The sequence below is a fragment of the Ranitomeya variabilis genome, chromosome 5 (genome assembly GCF_051348905.1).
Source record: "Ranitomeya variabilis isolate aRanVar5 chromosome 5, aRanVar5.hap1, whole genome shotgun sequence".
NCBI lineage: Eukaryota > Metazoa > Chordata > Amphibia > Anura > Dendrobatidae > Ranitomeya > Ranitomeya variabilis.
The window spans coordinates 74,543,765-74,566,621 of record NC_135236.1 but is presented as its reverse complement, the minus strand read 5'-3'; the positions used below and the strand labels follow the sequence as shown (position 1 = coordinate 74,566,621).

Below are 22,857 nucleotides of genomic sequence, written 5' to 3'. Positions count from 1 at the left end.
ATAAAGGGCTAGGACAGCAAACAAAACAGATTTATGATGAAAAAAAATTTTGATTATTAATTAAAGGGGACCTGTCACTTGCAACAAAAATGTTGATTTTTACCTAGTGTAAATGCCGCTGTTCTCCTGAATCCGTTGCTATTTTTCTTTTGTTCCTGCGCCTATCCGTTCCTGAAATATTGCTCCCTTTTCCCTGTGTATAAATTTAGTCTGGTTAGCCAAGGGGGCATGGTCCTTAAGAAGACACTCCCCCACAGAGCCGTTGAGGACCACGCCCACATAGCTAAAATTGCTAGATTTATATATGATAGAAAAAAGGCTATATCTAAGGAATGGAGAGGTGCAGGAACAAACTAAAAACAATGTCGGATTCAGGAGAACAGCGGCATTTACACCAAGTAAAAATAAATATTCATGGCAAGTGACATATCTTCTTAAATATGGCAAAAAAATGGTGGCCATTAAGTATTTTAATCCCTGATTTCTAGACTCTTACCCTACCATACTACCGTAGTTACAGGGCGCTCAGAACTTGACGTCATTTCGGGGAAATAAAAGGGAACAAAGGCCCCTTTGTCACCATGGGGTAGGTCCACACACCAAAATTTTGCAGTTTTTGTTGTGGATTTATTTGGGGAAACACAGATTTCTTACTATTTACCTCATAGGGTGATGTTACTTGCGAAATCCCACAGCATAAATGAACATCCACATCACATCAATTAAGGCCTTATTCACACGTGACAAATGCAGACTGTCGTGTGGTGCTCCACTTTTTATCCCTTTGCACTCCATCAGACTGTATTTTCCATTCATATATCATCACACTCAAGCAAAAAAAATCTGGTGAAGGTTAGTATAGTAACCTTAAAAGATAGACAAAACATGTATGCCAGCCATGTAATATTTCACTCTGCGCTTGCTGTGGGTGGTTATGTGGGTGTTGTTAGTTACGAAAATAAATTTTAAGCCAGATTTATGAATTATCATTGCGAATTTACTCGATGGAATTTTACTCGATGGGTGGGAATCATAGACGCATATTGGAGAAGATTCCTAATTATTGTGTTTCATGGAAGCCTTAAAAGCCTCATCAGGTGTTCAAAATTGAGGCCAGGAGGACCATCAGTGGAAAAATAGTTTTGGAAACAGGTCATGAATATTATGGTTTTCATTGTCTTCTATGTCCTGTCCACCCTTTCCTGACCTCTCAGCCCTCTGACCCTCTGATTCAACATCCACACATATCGCTATCACCAAGACAGTTTAATCCCAAGAGCAGGACCAGTTTGAGGTTCCCTCATCAAGACCTCTTCATGGCATTGCCACCACGGTCTCCAGACCAATCTCCATCTATCATTAAGCACAAGACAAAAGTGGGACTCATCGCTGAAGAGCATAGACCTCAATTCCAGCCTGCATTGCTCTATTTCAGCCTCTGGTGTCTATTTAGAGACAACGTGGACAACGCCATGAAGAAGCCTTTGTGAGGGCACGTCACACCGATCCTACTCCCAGAATTACGGTGTATGGTGGCATAACATACGGTAGCTGAACCCTTCTAGTCTTTATTCCAGGCTCACTAACAGCTCAGCAGTACATTGATTTGGTCGTGGAACCAGTGGTACAGCCATTTTTCCAAAGTTTCCCATGAGCCATTTTTCAACAGTAGCTCGTAGTACTCTGAGCATCCTACATGGCTTAAACATGCTACCATGCCCTGCAAAGTCTCCGGACTCGTCTCCCTCATTGAGCACATCTGGGACGTCATTGGTCGGCGATTTAAAAAGGAGCTGCCAGCAGCGGATCTTGATGATTTGTTCAAGAACATTCGGTGCCGCAGAACATTCCTCAGACAACCATTAATAACCTCATTGATAGAAGACAAGCCATGTATGTGCGGGGATTTCTACAACTGGTGCCCATACTCCATACTGATGTTTTGAAAATTCTGTTTCCATTTTTTCATCATTTGTAGATCATTAGCATGTCTATCCATCCTGTGATTTCCAGAATGCCACGACTTTTCCTTCTTGGTGCTGCAATTTCAATGCTGAGAAGTGTTTACATAATTATATAACTGAATTATTCATTATGGGAAATTGTTTTGTATTCCTCAATCAGAATAACCATCTACCCCAAATAAAAAAATATATTCAGCTTCTATATGATGCACCAAATCTTCACTGCTTTAGACACCTGGCCGTCAAAATAAATGTATGTGGGTAACGGTTTTATGATGGAGATGGAGGTTGCATTGCTCCATTGAGCACCATTTCCTCCAACAACAACCATAACCATGTCAGCATGTCTGCTCTCACCACGCCAGCTGCTGTTTTTGTCATGTTCATGCTCTGCTTCAGTGAACGCCAAAAATAAATGGTCAGACATCAGTAACCAATGTTATTTGCAGAAAATAGAAAAAACGGATAACACTCACCGATCCTTAAAAATCTTGCTAACGTTTAAAACATCCTGGCCAGGAGAACAGATGAAGGAGTGTGTGAGCCAGTGCTGACGACGGCCGTTTCGCGCTCAACGGTCTACAAGATTGACATGTAGAAGCGCTGTTGAGTGCGAAATGGCCGTCGTCAGCACTGGCTGGTATCCTATGGTATAGTTGACGCATATGTGCCACATATGTGATTATCAGACTTTGCTGCAAAGTGGTGCTGTCACTTTTTTTTTCTCTCCTTTTTTATTGTGTAACCAATGTTATTTACTGCACTTCACTAACCATAAAACCCATATGAATATATTATAATATCCTACTACTAGAGGAATAGGGTAGCAGGCAGTAAGCAATGAGATATTTTCTACCTAAAATGTAAAAATTTATCAATGAATATAATTTTGTTCACCTCATGTCTGTTGTTACCAGATGATATTACACCAAATCTGTATCTGTCATTATATACTACGTGTACCCCAATATACTGACGAGTGGACAGATTTGTTTGTAGCTTTGTACCGGGGTCTTATTTCTGGTCTCACCTGACCTGTTACCACAAAAATCTGAGGAATGATGATTTGTCATATATCACACAGTATGAAGCAGAATGATGGCCCAGTGATGCCCCCCACACAGTATGATGCCTCCCAATGCAGTATGAAGGCCCAGTGATGCCACCGACATAGTATGATGCCTATCTTTGGAGCATGACAGCTCAGTGATGACCGCAACCCAGTATGATGCCTCTCAATGTAGTATGGGGGACCAATGATGTCCCCATACAGTTTGATGCCCAGCAGTACATTCCCCACACACATTATGATGCTCCCCCAGTGCCCATCAACACAATACAAAATAATGCCCCAGCTGTGCCCCTCAGTATAGTATAATGCCCCAATACAGTATAATAATAATAATTTATTTCTTAAGTACCAACATATTCCGCACTTTACAATTAAGAGGGACAAGTAGAAACAAGATAAGGCATTTCACAGCAATACATAATTGAACAATTATCTACAGCAGTGAGGATCTTACTCATAAGCTTACAATTTATCAATATGATACCTCTAGAGTGACCCGAATAAAATAAGAAAGTGACAAAATGCCCCCCATAAAGTATGTTGCCAATACAGTGCCTCCAATACAATATGAGGCCCCAATTGTGTCCGCAATACAGGTTTAGGCCCCCACGGTGCCCCATAATACATTATTATGCCTCAATAGTGTCCACAATATAGTGTGATGCCTCTACATTGCTTGCCAACACAGAATGAAACTTTCATTGTGCACCCCAATACAGTATGATGCCCCCACAGTGTCCACCAAGACAGTATAAGGCAGCCATTGTGCCTCCAATATAGTGTGGTGCCCCCACAGATTCCCTTAATACAGAATGCGGATGCGACAGTTCCCCCAATAAAGTATGATGTCTCCATAATGCCTCAAAGACAGTATAAGACTGCCATAATGCCACCTAATACAGTATGAGGCCACCATTGTGAATGAATTGTGATGCCCCCACAGACCCCCCAATAAAGTGTAATAGAGTGTAGGGTTGCGTATGTCACCACGGAACAGACAGACCAACTGCTGAAGGGGATTTATTAACAGGGGTAAAATTCTCCTCGCAGGGAGTAAACAGGGTTAATAGAGTCAAGTAAAACAGTAAACAGTTAAGCGGAATCAAAGGGTTAACGAGTGTTCTTGTAACTTATCAGCCCAGGGAGGTCCTGACTGGAGGGTCCTTTTTCCCAATGTGGATACAGTCACCAGCAGGTCTTGAGATCCTGAAGTCTCTTCTGTGCCTCCTGGAAAGTCCTGGGTTAAGTCTCTCTGCAATCTGTTCTTCACAAAGTGAAACTGAAACCAGGAAATAGCACAGTCGTCGCTGCTGCAAGAACCTCTGTGCACCAGGCTGACAGTCTCCCTGTATTAACGCTGTCACACACACACTGGGTAGTTACTTATCACACTCAGGGATTCTTTGTTTGTCACTGCGGTCACCAGGGATTCTTTGCTTGTCACTGCGGTCACCAGGGCTGCACAGTCACTGTCTCTGATTCTGGAGGCTTCCAAATCTACACCCCCACATCCAGCCTTCACTCTGGCGGGTATCTCAGCCTCAGTGCCCTCACGGGGAGCACTACTTTTAGGGGAGCGCCGCCTGCCCTCTCTTTGGCGCGCTGCTTTCTCTCTGCTCTCCCGCTCTTTTCTGACCACACCTCTCTTTTCCCAGCAGTCCCCTGGTCCCCTCTGTCCAGGGCAGAAAGTCTTCCCCCCAGCAACCCAGCTGTCTGACTAAGTGGTTCCAGGCAAGGAGCAGGGAAAGCAACCTCCTTACATTCCCCCTCTCTTAAAGCTCGCCATTCCACGGGCGAGGACTCTTTGTGCTTCTCTTTGTTCTTTGGAGGGGAGTCAGATACCTGCGATTCTCGCATCTCCTTCTGCCTTTCTTCTTGTACATACTCCCAGACTAAATGGTCTAGGAGCTGCTCATCAGTCAGGTTGAGATATGCTTTCTCTGCTTCATCAACTACTGCTGTCTTCTTCTTTTTCTTCTTCTTCTTCTTAGCTTTGCCGCTAGCAGATGTCTGCGTAGATGATTCTTCCTCCTCCTTGTCATTATCGGAAACTTTAGGGACTTCTTGTTCGGGCTCCTGTTGTGAATTTACCTTTTGGCTCCCTCTAGTGGCTACTAGTGATTTGACTCTGGGTATGTCATTCATCCCTTGTATTCTCACCTGGGTCGTTAGGTCAGGGGTGTTGCTATATAAGCTCCCTGGACCTTCAGTTCAATGCCTGGCAACGTTGATATCAGAGCTAATCTGTAGTGCTCTTGTCTACTGATCCTGGTTCCTGCTTGATTAAGCTAAGTCTGCTTTCTTGCTTTTTTGCTATTTGTTTTGGTTTGCATTTTTGTCCAGCTTGTATATAATCTGTTTCCTGACCTTGCTGGAAGCTCTAGGGTGGCTGGTGTTGTCCCCCCGGCCGTTAGACGGTTCGGGGGTTCTTGAATCTCCAGTGTGGATTTTGATAGGGTTTTTGTTGACCATATAAGTTATCTTACTACATTCTGCTATTAGTAAGTGGGCCTCTCTTTGCTAAAATCTAGTTCATCTCTGTGTTTGTCATTTCCTCTTACCTCACCGTTATTATTTGTGGGGGGCTACTATCCTACTTTTGGGGTCTATTCTCTGGAGGCAAGAGAGGTCTTTGTTTTCCTCTTCTAGGGGTAGTTAGTCCTCCGGCTGGCGTGAGACATCTAGCGACCAACGTAGGCATGTTCCCCGGCTACTGCTAGTGTTGGCGTTAGGAGTAGATATATGGTCAACCCAGTTACCACTGCCCTATGAGCTGGATTTTTGTACGTCGCAGACTTGCTGATATCTCTGAGACCCTCGCCATTGGGGTCATAACAGTTTGCCAGGCCAGTATTAAATGTTAAATGCATTGCAGAAGCGGGATTATAAGAAAGAAAGTTCTGAGTTTTTTTTTTCTCTCTCTCATTTTTTTTTCTTTTCCCCTTTACCTCTGAGTGGCTTGTGTTTGCTGCAGACATGAATGTCCAGACCTTGATTACAAGTGTGGACCAGCTTGCTGCTCGTGTGCAGGGCATACAAGATTATGTTATCAGAAGTCCTATGTCAGAACCTAAGATACCGATTCCTGAACCGTTTTCCGGAGACCGATTTAAATTTAGAAATTTCAGGAATAATTGTAAATTGTTTTTGTCCCTGAAACCCTGTTCATCTGGAGACTCCGCTCAGCAAGTAAAAATTGTTATTTCTTTTTTACGGGGCGACCCTCAGGATTGGGCCTTCTCGCTGGCGCCAGGAGATCCGGCATTGGCTGACATTGATGCGTTTTTTCTGGCGCTCGGTTTGCTTTATGAGGAACCCAATCTTGAGATTCAGGCAGAAAAGGCCTTGCTGGCTATGTCTCAGGGCCAGGACGAGGCTGAAGTGTATTGCCAAAAATTTCGGAAATGGTCCGTGCTGACCCAGTGGAACGAGTGTGCATTGGCTGCTAATTTTAGAAATGGCCTTTCTGAAGCCATTAAGAATGTGATGGTGGGTTTTCCCATTCCCACAGGTCTGAATGATTCTATGGCCCTGGCTATTCAAATCGACCGGCGGTTGCGGGAGCGCAAAACCGCTAATTCCCTCATGGTGTTGTCTGAACAGACACCTGATTTAATGCAATGTGATAGAATCCTGACTAGAAATGAGCGGAAAATTCATAGATGCCAGAATGGCTTGTGTTACTACTGTGGTGATTCTACACATGTTATCTCAGCATGCTCTAAACGTCTTACTAAGGTTGTTAGTCCGGTCGCCATTGGTAATTTGCAACCTAAATTTATTCTATCTGTAACTTTGATTTGCTCACTGTCATCGTATCCTGTCATGGCGTTTGTGGACTCGGGTGCTGCCCTGAGCCTTATGGATCTGTCATTTGCCAAGCGCTGCGGATTTGTTCTTGAGCCATTGGAAAATCCTATCCCTCTTAGGGGTATTGATTCTACGCCATTGGCAAAAAATAAACCGCAGTTTTGGACACAGGTTACCATGTGCATGACTCCCGAACATCGGGAGGTAATACGTTTTCTTGTTCTGCATAAAATGCATGATTTGGTTGTTTTGGGTTTGCCATGGTTACAGACCCATAATCCAGTCTTGGACTGGAAGGCTATGTCAGTGTCAAGTTGGGGCTGCCATGGAATTCATGGAGATTCCCTGCCCTTGTCTATTGCTTCTTCTACGCCTTCGGAAGTTCCGGCGTATTTGTCTGATTATCAGGATGTCTTCAGCGAGTCTAAGTCCAGTGCACTGCCTCCTCATAGGGAATGTGACTGTGCAATAGATTTGATTCCTGGCAGTAAGTTTCCTAAGGGGAGACTGTTTAATCTGTCGGTACCTGAACATACCGCGATGCGTTCATATATCAAGGAGTCTCTTGAGAAGGGGCATATCCGTCCTTCTTCTTCCCCTCTTGGTGCGGGATTCTTTTTTGTGGCCAAAAAGGACGGATCTTTGAGGCCTTGTATTGACTATCGGCTTTTAAATAAGATCACTGTCAAATTTCAGTATCCTTTGCCGCTGTTGTCAGATTTGTTTGCCCGGATTAAAGGTGCCAAGTGGTTCACCAAGATAGACCTTCGTGGTGCGTACAACCTTGTGCGCATTAGGCAGGGCGATGAATGGAAAACCGCATTCAATATGCCCGAAGGTCATTTTGAGTACTTGGTGATGCCATTCGGTCTCTCTAATGCACCTTCAGTTTTTCAGTCCTTCATGCATGACATTTTCCGGAAGTATCTGGATAAATTTTTGATTGTTTATCTGGATGATATTCTGTTTTTTTCTGATGATTGGGACTCGCATGTGGAGCAGGTCAGGATGGTTTTTGAGATTCTGCGTGAAAATTCTTTGTTTGTAAAAGGCTCAAAGTGTCTCTTTGGTGTACAGAAGGTTCCCTTTTTGGGGTTCATTTTTTCCCCTTCTGCTGTGGAGATGGATCCAGTCAAGGTCCGAGCTATTCATGATTGGACTCAACCCTCGTCAGTTAAGAGTCTTCAGAAGTTCTTGGGTTTTGCTAACTTCTACCGTCATTTTATCGCAAATTTCTCTAGCGTTGTTAAACCGCTGACGGATATGACCAAGAAAGGCTCTGATGTAGCTAACTGGGCTCCTGCTGCCGTGGAGGCTTTCCAGGAGTTAAAACGCCGGTTTACTTCGGCGCCTGTTTTGTGCCAGCCTGACATCTCACTTCCTTTTCAGGTTGAGGTGGATGCTTCGGAGATTGGGGCAGGGGCCGTTTTGTCACAGAGAGGCCCTGGTTGCTCTACTATGAGACCTTGTGCCTTTTTCTCTAGGAAGTTTTCGCCGGCAGAGCGAAATTATGATGTGGGCAATCGGGAGTTGTTGGCCATGAAGTGGGCATTTGAGGAGTGGCGTCATTGGCTCGAGGGTGCTAAGCATCGTGTGGTGGTCTTGACTGATCACAAAAATCTGATGTATCTCGAGTCTGCTAAACGCCTGAATCCTAGACAGGCCCGCTGGTCATTGTTTTTCTCCCGTTTTGACTTTGTGGTCTCGTATTTACCAGGTTCTAAGAATGTGAAGGCCGATGCTCTGTCTAGGAGCTTTGTGCCTGATGCTCCTGGAGTCGCTGAACCTGTGGGTATTCTTAAGGAAGGAGTTATCGTGTCTGCTATTTCTCCAGATCTGCGACGTGTGTTGCAGAGATTTCAGGCTGGTAGGCCTGACTCTTGTCCACCTGACAGATTGTTTGTGCCTGCTAGATGGACCAGCAGAGTCATTTCCGAGGTTCATTCCTCGGTGTTGGCAGGGCACCCGGGAATTTTTGGCACCAGAGATCTGGTGGCCAGGTCCTTTTGGTGGCCTTCCTTGTCAAGGGATGTGCGGTCATTTGTACAGTCCTGTGGTACTTGTGCTCGAGCTAAGCCTTGCTGCTCTCGTGCCAGCGGGTTGCTCTTGCCCTTGCCTGTCCCGAAGAGACCTTGGACACACATCTCTATGGATTTCATTTCTGATCTTCCGGTGTCTCAGGGCATGTCTGTCATCTGGGTGATATGTGACCGTTTCTCCAAGATGGTCCATTTGGTTCCTTTGCCTAAGCTGCCCTCCTCTTCTGATCTGGTTCCTGTGTTCTTCCAGAACGTGGTTCGTTTGCACGGCATTCCTGAGAATATTGTGTCGGACAGAGGATCCCAGTTTGTTTCCAGGTTCTGGCGATCCTTTTGTGGTAGGATGGGCATTGAGTTGTCGTTTTCATCCGCTTTCCATCCCCAGACTAATGGACAAACGGAGCGAACTAATCAGACTCTGGAGGCTTATTTGAGGTGTTTTGTCTCTTCTGATCAGGATGATTGGGTGACCTTCTTGCCGTTGGCTGAATTTGCCCTTAATAATCGGGCTAGTTCCGCCACCTTGGTTTCGCCATTTTTCTGCAACTCTGGTTTCCATCCTCGTTTTTCCTCGGGACATGTGGAGCCTTCTGACTGTCCTGGGGTGGATTCCGTGGTGGATAGGTTGCAGCGGATCTGGGGGCATGTGGTGGACAACTTGAAGTTGTCACAGGAGAAGGCTCAGCGTTTTGCCAACCGCCGCCGCGGTGTGGGTCCCCGACTTCGCGTTGGGGATTTGGTATGGCTGTCTTCTCGATTTGTTCCTATGAAGGTCTCCTCTCCCAAATTTAAGCCTCGCTTCATTGGTCCTTACAAGATATTGGAAATCATTAATCCTGTATCCTTTCGCCTGGATCTTCCGGTGTCGTTTGCCATCCACAACGTATTTCATAGGTCCTTGTTGCGGCGGTACGTTGTGCCTGTGGTTCCTTCTGCTGAGCCTCCTGCTCCGGTGTTGGTTGAGGGCGAGTTGGAGTACGTGGTGGAGAAGATCTTAGATTCTCGTCTCTCCAGGCGGAGGCTTCAGTACCTGGTCAAGTGGAAGGGCTATGGTCAGGAGGATAATTCCTGGGTGGTCGCCTCTGATGTGCATGCGACCGATTTAGTTCGTGCCTTTCACGCCGCTCATCCTGATCGCCCTGGTGGTCTTGGTGAGGGTTCGGTGACCCCTCACTAAGGGGGGGGTACTGTTGTGAATTTACCTTTTGGCTCCCTCTAGTGGCTACTAGTGATTTGACTCTGGGTATGTCATTCATCCCTTGTATTCTCACCTGGGTCGTTAGGTCAGGGGTGTTGCTATATAAGCTCCCTGGACCTTCAGTTCAATGCCTGGCAACGTTGATATCAGAGCTAATCTGTAGTGCTCTTGTCTACTGATCCTGGTTCCTGCTTGATTAAGCTAAGTCTGCTTTCTTGCTTTTTTGCTATTTGTTTTGGTTTGCATTTTTGTCCAGCTTGTATATAATCTGTTTCCTGACCTTGCTGGAAGCTCTAGGGTGGCTGGTGTTCTCCCCTCGGCCGTTAGACGGTTCGGGGGTTCTTGAATCTCCAGTGTGGATTTTGATAGGGTTTTTGTTGACCATATAAGTTATCTTACTACATTCTGCTATTAGTAAGTGGGCCTCTCTTTGCTAAAATCTAGTTCATCTCTGTGTTTGTCATTTCCTCTTACCTCACCGTTATTATTTGTGGGGGGCTACTATCCTACTTTTGGGGTCTATTCTCTGGAGGCAAGAGAGGTCTTTGTTTTCCTCTTCTAGGGGTAGTTAGTCCTCCGGCTGGCGCGAGACATCTAGCGACCAACGTAGGCATGTTCCCCGGCTACTGCTAGTGTTGGCGTTAGGAGTAGATATATGGTCAACCCAGTTACCACTGCCCTATGAGCTGGATTTTTGTACGTCGCAGACTCACTTGTTTCTCTGAGACCCTCGCCATTGGGGTCATAACAGGCTCCTCAGTTTGGGGGCTTAGTACAAGCAATTCTTCTCCATGGCTCCCCCTCTCTTTGACAGGAGCATTCTCGTCAAAGCTTGAGTCAGATGAATGAAGACCATGCAGGCCGGACTCTTTGTCATCTGCGCCGGACTCTGCGGGCATCATTTCCCAGGGCTTCTCAGCCACACGCCCTGTCTCACACAGCTGCTCCATGTCCCCTGTCCGATCAGGAACTGGTGAGCTGACAGCCAGCACATTCTTCACCTCAGGGGACGACATCAGTGGTTCCTCCTTCTCATCGGCTCGGACACTGAAAACGAGTGTCGCAGGAACACTTGGCATTTTCTCTCCTTCTTCAGGAACTCGTGCTGGACAGGGTAGTAAAGCACTTTGGTGGTCTTCTCGAGTGAACGTCACTTTCTTTCCTCCGGACTGAGTCTCACCAACAAAACCTTCAGACCCAGGCTGTAGATCCACCAGGTTCGCCTTTACACGTTGGGACAGCACAGTCATTTCACCAGAGATGCTTGACACCTTCTCCACCTCTCTTTGGCGTCCGACATTGTGGTACTGTCTTGTCCTAGGTGGAACTCTTCTCTTCCTGCCATACCATTCCCTCCAGGGGCGACGTTCCTTCCAGTTAGCAGGACCCTCAGAGGGGTGAGCGGATCTCTGCCACCGCTCTTCTCGGGTAGGGCAATTTCTGGACATGTGTCCCACCTTTCTGCACGTCCAGCACTCACGTCTGCGTCTGTCTGGAGGGCGCTTCAGTCTGGATCGTCGACCTCGGCAGGGGACATCTTTCATCTGCGGTTGCTCTTCACCCCAGGATACGGAGTTACACTCTGGGGCCACCACCGAAGCCGCCTTCATGTTGCGCACCTCTCCTCTAACTCTTTCTGGCGGCTCCCGCATGTTACCTTGGGATATGCCGCTGGTCCCCAGAACGGCAGTCAGGGCTTTCCCCAGACTCTCAATCTCCTCCCAGATTCTTCTTATCTTCAGCTGGGAATCTCGGGTCCACATCGCCTCCTCTTCATTTGGACTGGATGCTCCGCAGTTGTAGCATCTAGGCAGTCTTCTTCGCCGAGCGGCACTAGTCTCACTTTGGAGGGCGGTCTCTCTTTCTCGCACCGGAGGGCTGTACTCTGCAGCAGGGATCTTCTTATATTCAGCCACCTCCTCACGGACTCACTTAACCTCCTTCTTCAAGTCTTCTACCCATTGAGGGGCTGTTACCTCCCTGCTCCATACCTTTCTCACTGGCACTACCACCCCTTGCTCTTGCTCGCGTGTGCGTGCCTCACTCCCGACCTCAGAGAAAGTCATATCTAGCTTTACACGCATGCGCTCTCGCAGGGCCTGTTTCATCAATACATCTCGCAAGCCTGTCACCAGTTGGTCTCGCAGTACAACGTCAATTGACCCCACACCTATGCCGTCCTTCCGTATAATGGCAGTATGAAGCTCCTGCAGTGCGTTCATATATTGCGTCACGGTCTCCCCCTCTCTTTGTTCCCGGCGGAACAGTCGCATGCGCAGCTCCCCTACGTCAGTGGGGTCCCCATGCGTCTCCTCAAGTATACGTAATACTTTGTCCAGGGTATCTCTCGCCTGGGGGGGTCTTAGCATAACAGAGTCCCGTGCATCCCCCTCTAGGGCCATCACAGCTATTTCCACCTGCAGAGCCGGTGTCATAGGATGCATCCGCATCATCCCTTGGATGCGCTCCGTCCAACCCCACAACATGACATTACTCCCTGAAAATTTTGGCAGGTTAGCTAACATGGCTCCCAGGGAGATGCTAGACCTGGGGCCTCCCTCAACTGCTTGGTCTGCCCCTTCCGTGCTACCGTGTGACATCCTGCCGACTACGCCAAGTGTAATAGAGTGCAGGGTTGCGTATGTCACCACGGAACAGACAGACCAACTGCTGAAGGGGATTTATTAACAGGGGTAAAATTCTCCTCGCAGGGAGTAAACGGGGTTAATAGAGTCAAGTAAACAGTAAACAGTTAAGCGGTATCAAAGGGTTAACGAGTGTTCTTGTAACTTATCAGCCCAGGGAGGTCCTGACTGGAGGGTCCTTTTTCCCAATGTGGATACAGTCACCAGCAGGTCTTGAGATCCTGAAGTCTCTTCTGTGCCTCCTGGAAAGTCCGGGGTTTAGTCTCTCTGCAATCTGTTCTTCACAAAGTGAAACTGAAACCAGGAAATAGCACAGTCTCCGTCGCTGCTGCAAGAACCTCTGTGCACCAGGCTGACAGTCTCCCTGTATTAACGCTGTCACACACACACTGGGCAGTTACTTATCACACTCAGGGATTCTTTGCTTGTCACTGCGGTCACCAGGGCTGCACAGTCACTGTCTCTGATTCTGGAGGCTTCCAAATCTACACCCCCACATCCAGCCTTCACTCTGGTGGGTATCTCAGCCTCAGTGCCCTCACGGGGAGCACTACTTTTAGGGGAGCGCGGCGCTGCAGCCTGCCCTCTCTTTGGCGCGCTGCTTTCTCTCTGCTCTCCCGCTCTTTTCTGACCACACCTCTCTTTTCCCAGCAGTCCCCTGGTCCCCTCTGTCCAGGGCAGAAAGTCTTCCCCCCAGCAACCCAGCTGTCTGACTAAGTGGTTCCAGGCAAGGAGCAGGGAAAGCAACCTCCTTACAAAAGTATACCCCCTAAGAGCCCTTAATAGATTATGGTGCTCCCACAGTGCCCCCAATACACTATGTGGTTGCCACAGAGCTCCCAATACTATATTGTTCTTCCAATATACTGTAGCATGATGCCCCCACAGTGCCCCCAATACACTATGTAACTGTCACAGACCTCCAATACTATATGTTGCCCCCAATATAGTATGATGCCCCCACAGTGCCCCCAATACAGTACGTGGTTGCCACAGAGCTCCCAATACTATATTGTTCCTCCAATATAGTATGATGCCCCCGCAGATCCCCCAATACACTATGTGGCTGTCACAGACCCCTCAATACTATATTGTTCCTCCAATATAGTATGATGCCCCCACAAATCCCCCAATACACTATGTGGCTGTCACAGAGCCCTCAATACTATATTGTTCCTCCAATATAGTATGATGCCCCCGCAGATCCCCCAATACAGTATGTGGCTGTCACAGACCCCTCAATACTATATTGTTCCTCCAATATAGTATGATGCCCCCGCAGATCCCCCAATACAGTTTGTGGCTGCCACAGTGAGCCTAATATCGCATGATGCCCCCCGTTCTATTGCCTCCACAAATGCTCCTCAATAACTATACACATTAGATTATTGCTCATTTTGATAAGACTGACCCTTGCTCTAATGTGCACAGGTGGTTCTAACTATTACCCAATGGCATTTGTTAAAGAAAGAAGGATCGGGCAGTTGGATTTGAACATGCCCGATCCTATTGTTCTAAATGGAGATAAGCTGCGTTCAGAGGAATTAGAAGTAATATCAGCAGTATGAGACGTACTATGTTCTCTGATATAAAGTCTCCTCACGTACAGCACACCTGGTAAAAATGTATACGAGGGGATAAAATGGGGGCTTTGATGTGATTCAATAGAGAATGGGGCAAGCTGCAGGGCATGTGCTCCTCTCTTGATAGGGCTAATGATACTGTGAGAAATGGGCCGCACTCCAGGATTGTGTAACTGCCGTGTCTGGCGTAGGAGGCCAGCCATATACATGATTAACACTTCTTTTGTTTCAATGGCGGTGAAGAAGCACGCCGGTGTGCTAAAGGCAAAGTCACTCCTAGGTTTCTAACAATGCGAGCGGGTACAGGAACTTTTCACCCCGGGGTCTTTCTCTGGCTGTTGTTTTGTACACAATGCTACAAGTGCAGCGTCGGACAGGATTGCCAAAGGCCCACCGGTAACATTGATTCTTGGGACTGACTGTTTAGCTACGTGCAAAAATATCCTGACTTTAGTTCACAAATTTATTTTTTGCTTCCATATAGTATTAATTTAACTAGATTGTTTAATGTCTGAACTTTTTCTGGAAACTGTGAATCAAGTGTAATAGCACTACTCATTAGCAGCCCTTCACAGGGGGCCTACCGGAGGATTCTCCTGTTCTCCTACCGGCCAGTCCGAGCCTGTACAAGTGAATGCTAAAGAATCTGTTCCATCAGATACAGCTCTGGCAAAAATTAAGAGACCGCTGCAAAATTTTCAGTTTGTCTGATTTTTCTCTTTATAGGTATATTTCGAGTAAAATGTTAATTGTTCTTTTAGTCTATAAACTTCTGACAACATGTCTCCAAATTTCCTAGCGATAATTTTTGTATTTTTTTTCGAACAAAGAAAAATGGTCAAAATTAAACAAAAAAAAACAGTACTTTCAGACCTCAAATAATGCAAAGAAAACAAGTTCATAATCATTTAGAAACAACAATACTAATGTTTTAACTGAATAGTTCAGAAATCAATATTTTGTGGAATAACCATGATTTTCAATCACAGCTTTCATACGTCTTGGCATGCTTTCCGCCAGTCTTTCACACTGCTCCTGGCACAAAAATGTAAGCAGTTCTTCTTTGTTTGGTGGCTTGTGACTATCCATCATCCTCTTGATTACATTCCAGAGGTTTCCAATGGGGTTCAGGTTTGGAGATTGGGCTGCCCATGACAGGGTTTGGATGTGGTGGTTAATTTTTCCAGAGCTTTAAAAAAAAGGACTATCCACATGGAGGACTCTCTTATGGGCCATCTGGACAGAAACTGGTAATGTTGACCCTTGGATAGGGTCATTTTTATAGTAATAAGAAAAGCATTGGTCCCCTAATTCCCATTTTGGAAATGATTTTTCATGGAACAGGTTTATTCCACCTGGAACAAGATGTCTTTTTCAGGTGGATTCTCCATGGAACCGTGGTCTTTTTCAGTTATATTCCATGGGGAACACAGTGTCTGTTTCAGGCAAATTCTGTGTGGAACAAGGTGTCTTTTTCCAGCAGATTCCGCATGGAACACGGCATCTTTTTCAGGCGGATTCCTCCTGGAACACGGTACCTTTATCAGGTGGATTCCATGTGGAACAAGGCGTCTTTTTTTCCGGCAGATTCTGCATGGAACATGGCATCTTTTTCACTAGGATTCTACGTGAAGCACGCCGTCTTTTTCTCTTTTTCAGGTGGATTCCACACGGAACATGACCTCTTTTTCAGGTAGAATCTGCCTGGAACCCATGTAAAAAAGCTCTCAATAAACGTTAAAAAGAATGAACATATGCACAGTATTGTCAACGACTCCCTGTGCATACAGTCCATCTTTTGGAGCTTCTTAAACCACTTCACGCTTGTAAAACTCTGCAATGGCTAAAAGAAGTGGCCTTTCCATTCTTCATGCGGCTTTTGCTTGGAAGCTGCTTCTATTTTACATAATAATTTTTTTTTTAAATGTCATAAAGATGAAAAAAGACGTTAGAGAAGTAAGTCACTACGGGAAAAACACTGCCGGCGTTTTCCTGAAGCATCTTCTGCCACTATGCTGGTGCGCCATCATCTATAAGACACCGTGCGAATGGACAGTTTTCCTTCCTCTGAAATTGGCCCACCCCTCAGACCCCATATTCAGATATTACCCAAGTTTCCTAGAAAATGTTTATGTGTTCCAAAATTTTTTCGATGAGAAGTAACAACCCGTCCTGGCACATATTGTGCCACCAATCTGGTAGTCAACGCACAACTCATTTTTATTTTTTTTTTTGGTCTTGTTCATCTAAGTTGTTGTTCTACAGGTACCCAGACCAGGATCGGCTCAGACATCTGAGATGGGGTCCACTGGATCTGGATCCCAGGAGAAAAAGACACAAACCGCATACGAGACCAAGATTGTTGGCGGAGTCGTGGTGCAGACTCCCATTATCCAGGTGACGTTTTATCCCTTTAATCTGGAATCTGCTTTTCTAAAAATTTTGATCCTTCCAGAGTTCCTCTGAGTCCACCCCATAGGGGGCTGCTCTGGGGGTCCCGAGGACTCTGTTATTACCGTAGTCTGCATTCACATTGCTATTCTCTCTTCTTATAGAATGGAAGCGAATGTCCCGAGGTCTTCCACCATGAAGTGTCCTCCCACACCTCGCTCCGCCGCAGTCATAGCCTCATTCCCCAGCTGCCTTATAAGCCTCCATCTTCCATTTGTGTTTTGAAGAGCGGATATTGTGTCAAGCAAGGACATATGGTAACGACATCTGATGGCATCGTCGTGTATATGGCGCCACATACTGTGCAGCCTACTCCACTGCATTGCACTGCATTGCTAACAAAACTAACAATACCATTCAGTTCTTAAGTTTAAGTTTTGTAATGCTGCCATACAGTGCTGAATATTAATATCGCACGGTGCTCCCACAAACTTATCAAATTACTCGTTTATCTGGTGCCATATGGTGCATACATAACACTATTACAGAGCCATACATAGTACAGAAATAAGTTTAGGCAGCACTGTGCGATATTACTGTTCAGCACTGTATGACAGCATTATGTTAGCACTGTAGTGCAGTATAATATGGTGCTCTTTACCTCTGTATGGTGATATTATTTTGGAACTATGGGGTAGAATTATGGTTGCATTATTTGGCATTAAATGGTGTATGGTGGCATTATTTTTTAAACTGTATGGCAGTTTAATACGGTACTAATTTGTGAGTCGGTATTATTTTGGAGCTGTAAGATGGTAAAATGTACTATTTAGCTCTGTGTAGTGATATTATTTGGGCAATTTAAGAGAATATAATGTGCTACTATGTAGCGCTCTATGGTTTTATTATTTCGGCACTATAAGGTAGTATAATATCGTAATATTTGACTGTATGGTTATAATATTTTGGAACTTCGAGGCGACATAATGTACTGTTTAGCTTTGTATGCCTTTATAATTTTGGTGTTATAAGGAAGTATAACATTGTACTATTTAAATGTGTATGGCGGTATTATTTTGGCACTGAAACAGTATAATGTAGTGCTATTTAGCTCTGTATGGTGGTATTATTTTGGCACTATAAAGCATTATAATATGGCACTAGTTAGCTGTATATGGTGGTCTTATATTAGCAATGTGAAGCAGTATAATATGGCACTATTTAGCTGTGTATGGCAGTATTATTTTGGCACCGTGAAGCAGTATTACATTGGCACTATTTTACGGTGTGTAGTGGTATTATTATAGCAATGTAAAATAGTAAAAAATTGCACTATTTAGTTGTGGGCGGTGGTATTATTCTGGCACTGTGAAGCATTACAATATTATAATATTTAGCTGTGTATGATGGTATTATTTTGCCACTGTGAAGCAGTATGATATGGCACTATTTAGCTGTGTTTGGCGGTATTATTTTGCCACTGTGAAGCGATATATTATGTTACTATTTAGCTGTGTGTGGTGGTATTATTTTGGCACTGTGAAGCATTACAGTATTATACTATTTAGCTGTGTGTGGCGGTATTATTCTGGCACTGTGAAGCATTACAGTATTATACTATTTACCCGTGTGTGGCGGTATTATTCTGGCACTGTGAAGCATTACAGTATTATACTATTTACCCGTGTGTGGCGGTATTATTCTGGCACTGTGAAACATTACAGTATTATACTATTTAGCCGTGTATGGCGCTATTATTCTGACACTGTGAAGCATTACAGTATTATACTATTTAGCTGTGTGTGGCGGTGTTATTCTGATACTGTGAAGCGTTACAGTATTATACTATTTAGCTGTGTGTGGCGGCATTATTCTGGCACTGTGAAGCATTACAGTATTATACTATTTAGCTGTGTGTGGCGGTATTATTCTGGCACTGTGAAGCATTACAGCATTATACTATTTAGCTATGTGTGGCGGCATTATTCTGGCACTGTGAAGCATTACAGTATTATACTATTTAGCTGTGTGTGGCGGTATTATTCTGTCACTGTGAAGCATCACAGTATTATACTATTTAGCTGTGTGTGGTGGTATTATTCTGGCACTGTAAAGCATTACAGTATTATACTATTTAGCTGTGTGTGGCGGTATTATTCTGGCACTGTGAAGCGTTACAGTATTATACTATTTAGCTGTGTGTGGTGGTATTATTCTGGCACTGTAAAGCATTACAGTATTATACTATTTAGCTGTGTGTGGCGGTATTATTCTGGCACTGTGAAGCAACACAGTATTATACTATTTAGCTGTGTGTGGCGGCATTATTCTGGCACTGTGAAGCATTACAGTATTATACTATTTAGCTGTGTGTGGTGGTATTATTCTGGCACTGTGAAGCATTACAGTATTATACTATTTAGCTGTGTGTGGCGGTATTATTCTGGCACTGTGAACCATTACAGCATTATACTATTTAGCTGTGTGTGGCGGTATTATTCTGGCACTGTGAAGCATTACAGCATTATACTATTTAGCTATGTGTGGCGGCATTATTCTGGCACTGTGAAGCATTACAGTATTATACTATTTAGCTGTGTGTGGCGGTATTATTCTGTCACTGTGAAGCATCACAGTATTATACTATTTAGCTGTGTGTGGTGGTATTATTCTGGCACTGTAAAGCATTACAGTATTATACTATTTAGCTGTGTGTGGCGGTATTATTCTGGCACTGTGAAGCAACACAGTATTATACTATTTAGCTGTGTGTGGCGGTATTATTCTGGCACTGTGAAGCATTACAGTATTATACTATTTAGCTGTGTGTGGTGGTATTATTCTGGCACTGTGAAGCATGACAGTATTATACTATTTAGCTGTGTGTGGCGGTATTATTCTGGCACTGTGAAGCATTACAGTATTATACCATTTAGCTGTGTGTGGTGGTATTATTCTGGCACTGTGAAGCATCACAGTATTATACTATTTAGCTGTGTGTGGCGGTATTATTCTGGCACTGTAAAGCATTACAGTATTATACTATTTAGCTGTGTGTGGCGGTATTATTCTGGCACTGTGAAGCATCACAGTATTATACTATTTAGCTGTGTGTGGTGGTATTATTCTGGCACAGTGAAGCATCACAGTATTATACTATTTAGCTGTGTGTGGCGGTATTATTCTGGCACAGTGAAGCATCACAGTATTATACTATTTAGCTGTGTGTGGCGGTATTATTCTGGCACTGTAAGGCAGGATAATATGGGTGCTGTAAGGCTGCATTTGGCCAGGTAAGCCATCACTGGAGCATCTTGACATTGAATTCCGGAGAACAGCAGGTTTACACCAGTGAAAGTGAGCATTTGGGAATTATAAACCTTGTGCTCACGCCTGTTGATTAATCAGCTCAGTAATGTCATTAATGTAAATTAATGAATGTTAAAATTTAAAAGGCCACATTCCTTCCTGACTGGTTCTCTCCCATTACTGGTGTGTTATTAGGCTGGAGAATACATAATGATATACATGCAGAGAAAACAGACAGCTTTCCAGCTGACACTTGGATGACGTCTGAATGGCGACATTTTGTCCTGTACGAGTTGCCATAACCTTGAGATTCCTGTTGCCATAATGGTGATCTCATCAGAGACATCCCCTTCCATAATGCATCCTCCAGGGTGATCCGCTGATCGCCCCAGATCCTGCTCTTGGCCAGCCATTCATTTTCCCTGCAGTGGCCTCTACAGGGTAAATGTGGTATTACATGGCAGGCATTCAGATTTCTTGACATCCTTGTAATACAAGCCCCCCCCAATTCAGGTTGATAGAGGGTAGTAGGGGTCCCAATAGGACATGTACACCCACAAAGGATATCTTATAGGTTGTGGTGGGTGCATGATTGGAAGGGATCGACTGAGCGCACCAGATTCTGCAACTCTGGCCAGCAAAGTATTTTTCCTGCAGTGGCCACTAGAGGTAAAATGTGGTATTACATGGTAGCCATTCAGATTAATGGCCGTCTTTGTAATACAAGGACGGCTTGAGTCCTCCAGAACAAGAACATGTCATACACAGCAGCCCCCCATTCTGGTTGATAGAGGGGGTCTCTTATTGTACATGCAGATAGGAGTTACCCTCATGAGACCACTATTTCAAGTTTTCAATTCAACGATATTGATAAACTCTTGCCTGAATCGGTGTAATAGGGAAAGCACTGTAGGAGAATGGGGACAGCTGTATACAAATGTTGAGCCACTAGTGGATGTAATGGACATGTGTGCCAATTTATCAGCTCTCACGTCCTTAAGACCTCTATGGCTCAGCACTGGTCCCTGTTTTTACAATTTCACTATATGCTGATGTATCTTCATCTGGGACCTAATTAGATCACAACTGTAATTAAAAAATAAAAAAGGAGTAATTTACATTGGAATGTTAATGACCCCCTATGGGTGATAATAGCTGCTCAAATATTCCATTCATTTGTTCTGGTTCTGAGGGCGAGCGGCCAGGTATTTCAGTGACAACGCCCTGGAGCTCAGGTGAGCGTGCGGTCATGGGATCGGATATATAGGAGCTATGTGGTTCTTCAAAGCTCGACTGTGTGACACTGACAGAATGCTTCATGGGTGGCATGTATCTGCAAACAATGGGGGACTTAAAGGGTCTTTCACTTGCCATGAATATATCATTTTTTTAACCTGGTGTGAATGCCGCTGTTCTCCTAAATCAGGCGCTGTTTTTCTTTAGTTCCTGCATCTCTCTATTCCTGAAATATGGCCTCCTGTTCCCTGTATGTAAAACAAGTCTTGTTGGCAAAGTGGGCGTGTCCGCCATCCTTCTCTTCTTGAGGACCACTCCCAGTTAGATAACTAACCTACATTTACATACAGTAAAGAGGGGGCCATATCTCAGGAATGGAGAGGCGCAGGAACAAAAGAAAAATGACACCGGATTCGGGAGAACAGTGGCATTTACACCAGATAAAAAAACACCTATTTATGGCAAGTGATTGGTGATCATTAAAGAGAATGTACGTGCTCATAGAGGTAAGGCCTGGCACACCTTGGACTGAAGTTATAGCATCCATAACTGTCTGACCACCAGGCATGGCACAACGTGAACCTGACGTTAGAGCATCCATATCTGTCTGATCGCCTGGCCTGGCACAACGAGGACTACAGTTATAGCATCCATGACTCTCTCTCCTTGTATTGGTATCTCTCCTGTAACACCATGTCCAACCCTATAAGGCTATATTCACACATGGCCTACAGTTAGCGTGTATGCTACGAAAACTCTCGATGCAAGAACCAACGTGTCACTAGGGTTATGTTGTCATACGGAGGTCAAAAAATGAAAATGCCTTTGGTTTCTGTCTGACCAGTATACATTAGTATATACAGTGGGTACGGAAAGTATTCAGACCGCTTTAAATTTTTCACTCTTTGTTTCATTGCAGCCATTTGGTAAATTCAAAAAAGTTTATTTTTTCTCATTAATGTACACTCTGCACCCCATCTTGACTGAAAAAAACAAATGTAGAACTTTTTGCAAATTTATTAAAAAAGAAAAACTGAAATATCACATGGTCATAAGTATTCAGACCCTTTGCTCAGTATTGAGTAGAAGCACCTTTTGAGCTAGTACAGCCATGAGTCTTCTTGGGAATGATGCAACAAGTTTTTCACACCTGGATTTGGGGATCCTCTGCCATTCTTCCTTGCAGATCCTCTCCAGTTCCGTCAGGTTGGATGGTGAACGTTGGTGGACAGCCATGTTCAGGTCTCTCCAGAGATGCTCAATTGGGTTTAGGTCAGGGCTCTGGCTGGGCCAGTCAAGAATGGTCACAGAGTTGTTCTGAAGCCACTCCTTTGTTATTTTAGCTGTGTGCTTAGGGTCATTGTCTTGTTGGAAGGTGAACCTTCGGCCAAGTCTGAGGTCCAGAGCACTCTGGAAGAGATTTTCATCCAGGATATCTCTGTACTTGGCCGCATTCATGTTTCCTTCAATGACAACCAGTCGTCCTGTCCCTGCAGCTGGAAAACACCCCCATAGCATGATGCTGCCACCACCATGTTTCATTGTTGGGATTGTATTGGGCAGGTGATAAGCAGTGCCTGGTTTTCTCCACACATACCGCTTGGAATTAT

General features: G+C 44.8%; 1 protein-coding gene across 3 annotated transcripts in view; it reads left to right on the top strand.

Annotated features, from left to right (window-relative positions):
- PLEKHA2 (pleckstrin homology domain containing A2) overlaps window positions 1-22,857 on the top strand; it is a 105,616-nt gene that overhangs the window by 45,539 nt on the left and 37,220 nt on the right. For all 3 annotated transcript variants that reach the window (XM_077262265.1, XM_077262267.1, XM_077262268.1), the window contains 2 exons: window positions 16,577-16,708; window positions 16,867-17,019. In XM_077262265.1, coding sequence (XP_077118380.1) covers window positions 16,577-16,708; window positions 16,867-17,019 — 285 coding nt within the window. The remainder of the gene's footprint in view (window positions 1-16,576; window positions 16,709-16,866; window positions 17,020-22,857) is intronic.